This window comes from Entelurus aequoreus, linkage group LG15, assembly GCF_033978785.1.
Source record: "Entelurus aequoreus isolate RoL-2023_Sb linkage group LG15, RoL_Eaeq_v1.1, whole genome shotgun sequence".
NCBI lineage: Eukaryota > Metazoa > Chordata > Actinopteri > Syngnathiformes > Syngnathidae > Entelurus > Entelurus aequoreus.
In genome coordinates this window covers 31,467,280-31,477,843 of record NC_084745.1, presented here as the reverse complement: position 1 = coordinate 31,477,843, position 10,564 = coordinate 31,467,280, and the positions used below count along the sequence as shown (strand labels likewise).

The 10,564-nt window shown below is 45.8% G+C and overlaps 1 protein-coding gene across 1 annotated transcript in view; it reads right to left on the bottom strand.

Moving 5' to 3' along the window:
* Window positions 1–4,528: 4,528 nt before the first annotated feature.
* LOC133630317 (polycystin-1-like protein 1) overlaps window positions 4,529–10,564 on the bottom strand; it is a 46,947-nt gene continuing 40,911 nt past the window's right edge. Inside the window, exons 46-48 of the mRNA XM_062021880.1 lie at window positions 5,307–5,435; window positions 5,113–5,241; window positions 4,529–5,050 (exon numbers count right to left, since the gene is read on the bottom strand). Of these exons, the coding sequence (XP_061877864.1) occupies window positions 4,814–5,050; window positions 5,113–5,241; window positions 5,307–5,435 (495 nt within the window). The 3' untranslated portion in view covers window positions 4,529–4,813. The remainder of the gene's footprint in view (window positions 5,051–5,112; window positions 5,242–5,306; window positions 5,436–10,564) is intronic.

Here is a 10,564-nt window from a genome sequence, read left to right as displayed (position 1 = left end):
GACTTGCCACGTTCTGATTGGTCTGAGCCCTCGGCTGTCGTCCAATGGGAAGCCGCCACTCAGCGAACGAGGAAGGAACGTAGAAGCTTGTGATTGGTCGGTTTTGTTTGGCGTCCTCATGGATCCTGCTTGTGTTGCAAAGGAAAAGTGTGACTTTATTAAGACTTATGCAAAGACAAAGGTTGTTTTTTATTATTAAGATGCATTTTTTAGTATTTGTGGACGTTAAAAGTGTATAGTCACGACATAATTTGATGGGATCAAGTAAGCTGCATGTATTCCTTAATCAAAATCGGCTATATTGGCCAAGTATGTTTGACACAGAAGGCGACTTGGTAAACTGTACTATCTTGTTCAATGTAGACAATAAATCTGAACGATTATCTAAAAATACAAACACGTACTTAAATTACTTTTATGTGCAAGGCTATAAATATTAGTGCATTGGTGAATAGAAAAAGCAAAAAGATGACGACGTGAACATGAGTTAGTACATTAACAGTACAGATTAGAGCCAGAGGTATTTCACAGCAGTGGTCCCCAACCACCGGGCCACGGCCCGGTACCGGTCCGTGGATCGATTGGTACCGGGCCGCACAAGAAATTATGAAATAAAAAATAAAAAATTATTTTTTTTTATATTAAATCAACATAAAAAACACAAGATACACTTACAATTAGTGCACCAACCCAAAAAACATCCCTCCCCCATTTACACTCATTCACACTCATTCGCACAAAAGGGTTGTTTCTTTCTGTTATTAATATTCTGGTTCCTACATTATATATCAATATAGATCAATACAGTCTGCAGGGATACAGTCCGTAAGCAAACATGATTGTATTTTTTTATGACAAACAAAAAAACAAACAAAAATACCATGAAAGTGATACTAAAGTATCTGTTATACCAGCATTAACTTTTTTTAAATTTACTTTCTATTTCCGTCGCCACCTATGTTATCGAAAATGCATTCCTATTTAACTTATTAAATTTCTACTTCCACTTTTGAGTATATTTTAACATATTTATTCCTTCCTTTTCCTTAACATTGCTCAAACTTCTTAACTTATTTGTTTTTTTTATATTTTTTCAAAAACCTTCCTTTCCTTCTATAGACATGATATTAACTACATTCAAAGGACAAAGCCTAAGCAAATGATGTGTAAAATACTAGACATGGGAGTTAGAATTTTAAAAAAATGTGCTTCTTTCTGCTCCTTTTTAGACGTGTGCAAAATGGAAACCATGTGATGCTCCTTTTAAAACAAATAAACCACACCATATCATTACAAAAAGGTTAATTCTGACTTGCTAACATATCACTACTTGACGCAGTGATGCAGCAGTGTGATAAAAATCAAGAAAAACATATTTTGCAAACCTTCAGTTATGTTTCTGTTTAAATTCAGTAGAAAGTATTCAACTGCCGGCCCAGGGGAAAAAAGACAGCCGGCCACCCCGAGTTCAGCTCAAAACTTGTGAGACAAACTTTTTTGCAGCAAATTCCCAAAACCACCATCAATCAATCAATGTTTATTTATATAGCCCTAAATCACAAGTGTCTCAAAGGGCTGCACAAGCCACAACGACATCCTCGGTACAGAGCCCACATACGGGCAAGGAAAAACTCACCCCAGTGGGACGTCGGTGAATGACTATGAGAAACCTTGGAGAGGACCGCATATGTGGGTAACCCCCCTCTAGGGGAGACCGAAAGCAATGGATGTCGAGTGGGTCTGACATAATATTGTGAAAGTCCAGTCCACAGTGGATCCAACACATCAGCGAGAGTCCAGTCCATAGTGGGGCCAGCAGGAAACCATCCCGAGCGGAGACGGGTCAGCAGCGCAGAGATGTCCCCAACCGATGCACAGGCTAGTGGTCCACCGGGGGTCCCGACTCTGGACAGCCAGCACTTCATCCATGGCCACCGGACCTATGCAACTCCCCCTCGCAAGGGACAGGGGAGAAGAGGAGAGAAGAAAAGAAACGGCAGATCAACTGGTCTAAAAAAAGGGGGGTCTATTTAAAGGCTAGATTATACAAATGAGTTTTAAGATGGGACTTAAATGCTTCTACTGAGGTAGCATCTCTAACTGTTACCGGGAGGGCATTCCAGAGTACTGGAGCCCGAATAGAAAACGCTCTATAGCCCGCAGACTTTTTTTTGGCTCTGGGAATCACTAATAAGCCGGAGTTCTTTGAACGCAGATTTCTTGTCGGGACATATGGTACAATACAATCGGCGAGATAGGCTGGAGCTAAACCGTGTAGTATTTTATACGTAAGTAGTAAAACCTTAAAGTCGCATCTTAAGTGCACAGGAAGCCAGTGCAGGTGAGCCAGTATAGGCGTAATATTAAGATTAAAGATTAAATGATCAAACTTTCTTGTTTTTGTCAAAAGTCTTGGAGCCGCATTTTGTACCAACTGTAATCTTTTAATGCTAGACATAGGGAGACCCGAAAATAATACGTTACAGTAATCGAGACGAGACGTAACGAACGCATGAATAATGATCTCAGCGTCGCTAGTGGACAAGATGGAACGAATTTTAGCGATATTACGGAGATGAAAGAAGGCCGTTTTAGTAACACTCTTAATGTGTGACTCAAACGAGAGAGTTGGGTCGAAGATAATAGCCAGATTCTTTACCGAGTCGCCTTGTGTAATTGTTTGGTTGTCAAATGTTAAGGTGGTATTATTAAATAGATGTCGGTGTCTAGCAGGACCGATAATCAGCATTTCCGTTTTCTTAGCGTTGAGTTGCAAAAAGTTAGCGGACATCCATTGTTTAATTTCATTAAGACACGCCTCCAGCTGACTACAATCCGGCGTGTTGGTCAGCTTTAGGGGCATGTAGAGTTGAGTGTCATCAGCATAACAGTGAAAGCTAACACCGTACTTGCGCATGATGTCACCCAGCGGCAGCATGTAAATACTAAAGAGTGCAGGGCCAAGAACCGAACCCTGGGGAACTCCGCACGTTACCTTGACATAGTCCGAGGTCACATTGTTATGGGAGACGAACTGCATTCTGTCAGTAAGATAAGAGTTAAACCAAGACAAGGCTAAGTCTGACATACCAATACGTGTTTTGATACGCTCTAATAAAATATTATGATCGACGGTATCGAAAGCGGCGCTAAGATCAAGAAGCAGCAACATAGATGACGCATCAGAATCCATCGTTAGCAATAGATCATTAGTCATTTTTGCGAGGGCTGTCTCCGTAGAGTGATTTGCCCTGAACCAGAGGGTTCCTGTTGTATAGATGAACTTTGCAGATCTTTGCTTTGACGTTTTAGCCTTGATAGCCAATAGAACACCGGGGTCCAAACTTGGGATTTACAAAACTAAGGCATCCCTTTAAGTCCTCTCCTTTTTGGCAGTTACACATTTTTTTCATCATGTGATTAATGTTACTAAGGTCTTGGCCACTGCAGGTCAATTACGATTTTTTTTGCCCATATGTGACCTGTATCTGATTTTTTCATGTCAATGTGAACAGTGCAATTCCACTTTTTTCAAATCCAACCCAGGCCTCTTTTTGTATGTGGATATTAATCAGATATGTATCAGATGCAACTGCAGTCTGAACATTTAGAATGGTAAGTGTCACGATTATTCGCCAAAATAGACAGTTGCAAAATAAATAGTTTAAAAATGAGCAGAAAACAGGCAAAAATAGTGTTTTAAGAACTTATGTCAACGTTCCACCACTCCTGTCTGCGACTGCTTGCCCACAAGCTCTTTGGAGCAGACGTTGTTGAAGCAAATGTCCCACATACTGCAAGAGCCAAAATGCTTATTCTCCTCCTTTTTAATTTTCTACACAATATTATTTAGTTCGGAAAATGTTGACTTTGATTGCACGAAATCCTTCAAATTGGCACTAATGCAGACCTACTAGAATCAAAGCCATGTTTTCTTTTGTAAACACTGCAGCACGTGTGACGTTATGACGTCGTATGTCTGCATGCGGCTCAGATTGCGTTTACGTTAGACATTGCATTTTTTTTTTTTGTAATGTGAACGACTACATAAAAAGATCGGATTTGACAAAGAAATCGGAATTGGACATCCTACGCTGCAGTGTGAACATAGCCTATTGAGGCCTACTCAGTGGCCTAGTGGTTAGAGTGTCCGCCCTGAGATTGGTAGGTTGTGAGTTCAAACCCCAGCCGAGTCATACCAAAGACTATAAAAATGGGACCCATTACCTCCCTTGGAATTGGGGGTTAAATCACCAAAAATTATTTCTGGGCGCAGCCACCACTGTTCCCCTCACCTTCCAGGCGGTGATCAAGGGTGATGGGTCAAATGCAGAGAATCATTTTGCCACACCTAGTGTGTGTGACAATCATTGGTACTTTAACTTTATAGCCAAAGGTGTTGTTCCTTGTTTACTTCAGATGCAGTCAGTGCTCTTTAGTTGTACTGGTGTTCCTGAGGCTTCCGTTTTAGGTCCTCTCTTTCTCATCAATGGGGCTGATCAACTGGTGGCCCCCTAGTTCAGTTAAAAAGACCTCGCTTTTTTGTAGGGTATTCTTAAAAACACGAGTGCTATTGTAGTGAGGATCATCGACTAGCTTTATTGCAGAAGGTCCTTAAAACTAAGAACTCTGACAAAATAAATAGACCAAAATCAAATGTCTCCTGTCGAGGATGCTGGTTCTTTGTAATACACAAAATAAAACAAATTGTATAGGCAAAAGTCCTTAGCTTTCGTTGGGAAGGCCCCAACGTGTCTGAGGGAAATCTCACTTTGCCCCATTGATTTGTGCTCAAACACCTACTAAAAAATGCCTACAAAGGCTCTTGATGGATCAGAACTTCAACCAGCAACTCCCTATGTGTATCCTGAGTAGTTGTCCCGCTTTTCTTTGTATGTCCTGTGCTGGTGGCTTGACTAGATTGTCTTTTCAAAGCACCACTTATGACTGACTGACACGCATTGACCGGAGGGGGCAGTGTGCAGTGCAGGTTGTTGAGTTTGAACAGCAGCTCATCCACTAAATGTTCACACTCCTCCAAGTAGTACGTCTGAAAACACAACACAATAGGCAAGATGGTAAAGATGCGAGTCAGTTTTTTTCTTTCCTTACCTTGCTCTCCACAGCAGACGTTGCTTCTCTCTTGCAAACCCTCCGTCTAATGTAGCTATGTAATTCGGCTAAGGTACACGCTTCCTTCCTACATTGGCGCCTTTTACAGCCTGACGAGATAGCCATCATCTAAAAGAATAGAAGGTGTTGGAACATAGCAGTCATCTATGGACATGATAATGAGGTGTGTGTACCACAGCAGAGAAGTACAGGCAGAGGGCTCTGCAGTTGACGAAAGATCCAAGACGGAGGGGACCATCGATGGCCTTGTGGTTCCCGATAGGAAGGTAGTATGCAACCACCAGCAGGATAAAACATGACATCTAGGAAATGATAAAGGAAATAGATGCAGAAAATCACTGTATATGCACGTTCTACGGACCCTTTTTATATTTTAGTATACATATAAATTTTTTCCCTATTATTTTATTTACAAAAATCACACAGAATATTATTCAATCCAGTGGCGTGCAGTCACTAGAGGCAGGGGAGGCGGGGCCTCACCTGCCATCATGGAAAGAAAAAAAATGTAAAAAGAAATTTTTTTTAATTAAATTGTTATATGTATCCAGTGATTATACTAAAGTTATTTTCCATTTAACTTCACCAGTTTTAGATTATTTTTATTTTTATTTTCACATTTGCCGTTCAAATACTGAGAAGAGACTGTGCGGTGATCAGCAGCCAGTTGAGGCACGTCACTGATTTGTGCCTCAACATGGATTGTGCACAATGACTCGGCTAACTGCTGAGCTGCTGTGCAGTGAGACTGTATTGCTATATGAATTATATCAGCTAACTAAACTATGGAAGGAGGTAGCCAGCGGCCTGGAGAACATCGACAGAACCCTGCTTCCTGGCAAGCTGAAGCTCTGGTGCATGCAGTATGGACTACTTCCACGCCTATTGTGGCCACTAACCCTCTATGAAGTCCCGCTCTCTAAGGTGGAAAAGCTGGAGAGACTGGTTAGCTCATATGCAAGGAAGTGGCTTGGCCTTCCCAGGTGCCTCAGCAGTATTGGACTCTACGGCAAAGGAATATTAGAACTGCCCATTTCCAGTCTCTCAGAGGGGTTCAAGTGCGCCAAAGTCAGACTGGAGATTATGCTACTGGATTCGAGTGATCCATTTGTAGCCCAAGCTGCCCCCATTCTGGCTACTGGGAGGAAGTGGACCCCACTGGCTGCAACTGAGCAGGCTAAAGCAGCACTCAGGCACAGAGACATTGTGGGCCGAGTACTGCAGGGGAGGAGTGGTCTTGGCCTTGGGGCCAGTACACCAGCCTGGAGCAAGGCCACTCCATCTCAGAGACGCAAGCTGGTGGTCCAGGAGATACGTCGGGAAGAGGAAGCAAGAAGGTGTGCACAAGCTGTGGCGCAGGCAAAACAAGGGCAGTGGATGACAAGGGAAGGAGTAGAGAAGAGGAAGATCTCCTGGAAAGAGCTGTGGGAGATGGAGGCATTCAGGGCAAGCTTTACCATCAGGGCTGCCTACGATGTCCTGCCTTCTCCAAAAAACCTCAGCCAGTGGTATGGTGAAGACCCCACATGCCCTCTGTGTCCGAGTCCAGCAACACTGAAGCACATCCTGGCGGGCTGCAAGACCAGCCTCACCCAAGGCTGTTACACGTGGCGGCACAACCAGGTGCTAAAGTGTCTTGCAGCAGTGCTGGAAAGTCGACGGACAAGTGTCAATGCCCTTCCTCCTTCGTCATCCCGTTGGCAAGCAACAACATTTGTCCGGGAGGGCGAGGGTCAAGCCAACCTCACCCCCACAAGACCAGACACTGGACAGCTAGGCGGGGCACGGGACTGGAGACTGCTGGCAGACCTGGGCCAGAGACTCTGCTTCCCAGTTGAGATTGCGTCCACCAACCTGCGGCCAGATCTTGTTCTGTGGTCAGCTTCGCTCAGGCTCGTGTACATCATAGAGCTCACGGTGCCCTGGGAGAGTGCAATGGAGGAGGCCTACGAGCGCAAGAAGTTGAGGTACACTGAGCTTGCAGCCAATGCGCAACAACAAGGCTGGAAAGCGAGGGTACGCCCAGTGGAAGTAGGCTGCAGAGGATTCGTGGCCACCTCAACATCCAGGCTCCTCAGGGAAATGGGAGTGCGAGGGAAGGCCCACCGGCAGGCAGTGAAAGACCTCTCAAAAGCCGCTGAAAAGGGGAGTCAGTGGCTGTGGGTCAAGCGAAGGGACTCCACCTGGGCTTTCAAGTGAGTGATGGCATCTAGGGAGTGATCCTGGGACGCTGGGACTCACTGCTGAACCCTCTGGAGGTGTCGTGGGCCTATCAGCGAAACACTGAGGATGGGGGGCGCCCACTTGATAACCCAGAGGATGCCTTCACTCACTTGACCATCCCACAAAGTCGCATAGGTGTCTCAAGTATGCATTAGGGGATTGTAACATCTACTCCTACACAACAGATCCGGCATAGTTTAGTTAGCTGAGGTATATAATGTACAGTGTATTTTGTCAACTGTATGTGTGTAACGTATTTCTTGTGCTGAGCATTCATAAATCTGCTGCAAAAGACGTACTGGTTGAGGCTCGCAGTAATCCGGCCTCCTGGTGGTAGAGGGCGGTAGTGATCCCAGAGATCATTCCTCGGCCGCAGAAGAAAAAAAAAAAAAAGAAAAAAAAAGTTTGCAAGTCAATTAGTTGTTTATTTCCTCTCGCCTGGACTTTTATTAAAAACATGGAGGATTACATATGTAAAATAAAACAGTTTTCTAAACTGGACTTTCAATCGAAGCAGGAGGTAATAATTAAAGGTAGACCAACGCCGGAGCTAAAAGGTTGGCTTTTGACTTCGGGACAGAAGACCCGTTCTTTTCAAACGGCGTGGTACACACGCAAAGGCTGGCTGTGTGGATGTCCAGCAAGAAAGGTAAGACCATAATAATGGGTTTTTTTATTAAATGTGCTTTTTTGTGTGCTACAGTTGTGTAAAGAATGCTGGTATGAGCTTTTAAACATAACCCGTTAACTGCTGCCAATCACATGGTGAATGAGATACTATTTAGGGTTCATAGGTTTGTAAATCTGACTGTGATGATGCAGTGCCTCACCAGACATTAACCTCACCGCACGCCACTGATTCAATCCATCCATCCATCCATCCATCTTCTACCGCTTGTCCCCTTCAGGGTCGCGGGGGGTGCTGGAGCCCATCTCAGCTGCACTCGGGCGGAAGGCGGGGTACACCCTCATCGCAGGGCCAACACAGATAGACAGACAACATTCACACTCACATTCACACACTAGGGCCAATTTCAGAATCAGAATAGTTTTATTGCCATTGTTTGAGAACGGGTTCACAAACTAGGAATTTTTCTTGGTGCAAACGTGCGACATAAAACACTTATAACACATATTTGGTATAAAAAGAGCTGTGACTGAGCTATCAGATAGACTTAGAAGGGATTCAAGGAATTCAAAAAGCTACTGTTAGGAGTTATTGTTCATTTGCCTGATGGCCGAGGGGAAAAACTGTTCAGGTGGCGGGAGGTGTGGGTCTGGATGGAGCGTAGTCTCCTGCCTGAGGGGAGAGGGGAGAATAGTGTGTGTCCAGGGTGAGAAGAGTCAGCTGTGATCCGACCCACACGCCTCCTGGTCCTGGAGGAGAACAAGTCCTGGAGGGATGGGAGCTTGCAGCCAACCACCTTCTCAGCAGCACGTACGATGCGCTGCAGTCTATGCTTATCCTGGACTGTGGCGCCGGGGAACCACACTGTGATGGAGGAGGTCAGGATGGACTCTATGATGGCTGAGTAAAACTGCACCAGCATCTCGGTCGGCACCTTAATTTTCCTCAGCTGCCGCAGGAAGTACATCCTCTGCTGGGCCTTCTTGATGAGGGAGCTGATGGTCTGCTCCCACTTGAGGTCTTGGGTGATGGTGGTGCCCAAGAAACGGAAGGAGTCCACAATGGGGACGGGGGTGGGAGAGTCAATCAGGGTGAGGGGGGATGGTGGGGCTGTGACTTTCCTGAAGTCCATGATCATCTCCACTGTTTTCTGGGCGTTCAGCTCCAGGTTGTTGAGGCTGCACCAGGACGTCAGCCGGTCCACCTCTCTCCTGTAGGCGGACTCATCGCCATTCGAGATGAGCCCGATGAGGGTGGTGTCATCCGCAAACTTGAGCAGTTTTACGGATTGGTGACTGGAGGTGCAGCAGTTTGTATACAGGGAGAAGAGCCAGGGGGAGAGTACACAGCCCTGAGGAGTACCAGTGTTTGTGGTTCGACTGTCCGAGACAATCTTCCCCAGCCGTACGTGCTGTCTTCGGTCTGTCAGGAAGTCATTAATCCAACTGCAGAGGGCGTCGGGCACGCTGAGCTGGTAGAGCTTGTCTCGTAGCAGTCCAGGGAGGATGGTGTTGAAGGCAGAGCTGAAGTCCACAAACAGGATCCTAGCGTAGGTTCCTGGGGAGTCCAGATGCTCCAGGATGAAGTGGAGGGCCAGGTTCACTGCATCATCCACAGACCTGTTGGCTCTGTAGGCGAACTGCAGTGGGTCCAGGAGGGGGGCGGTGATGTCCTTGAGGTGGGCAGGACCAAGCGCTCAAAGGACTTCATGACCACAGACGTCAGCGCGACCGGCCTGTAGTCATTTAGTCCTGTGATCCGTGCTTTCTTGGGGACAGGGACAATGGTAGAGGTCTTAAAGCAGGACGGCACGCGGCATAGCTCCAGAGAGGTGTTAAAAATGTCAGTGAAGACAGGAGCCAGCTGGTCCGCACAGTGTCTGAGAGTGGAGGGGGAGACACCATCCGGCCCGGGGGCCTTCCGCGTATTCAGCTTCAAGAACTGCCGGCGTACATCTTCTTCTTTAATGGAGAGGGTCTTTACAGTCTTATGATGTTTTTGGAGTCCTGTGATGTCATTGGAGTCCTTTGAGTCCTTTAACTCCTTTAATGATGTGCTGGCATTGGTGGGGAGGGTGATGGTGGGGGGAGCATGGCTTTGATGAGCTGAAGGCCGTTCATGACGACAGTAATGTGTGTTGCCTATCAACCTATCCACAGGTGCATGTCTTTATTCAGTCCAATAAAAGAAAAAAAGCGACCTTAACTCAACACAATCCCAGCTCGGAATATATCTGCATCCACTGTAAGCCTTTTTACTCACTGCGTGAGATCATTTCATTCATTTTGGTGGCTGTTTACATCCCACCCGGCGCGGACGTGCGTGACGCTCAGCGCGCGCTTGCAGGACAAATCTTACATGTGGAACGGTCTTTTCCCGACTCTCTTGTTATCGTGCTTGGTGACTTTAACAAGGGAAATTTGAGCCAGGAATTACCCAAGTATAGACAGTTTATTAAATGCCCGACCAGAGAGGAGAACACTTTGGATCACTGCTACACTACATTGAGAAAGGCTTTTCATGCAGTCCCGCGCGCTGCTCTTGGTCTATCAGATCACGTGATGGTGCACTTAATCCCTT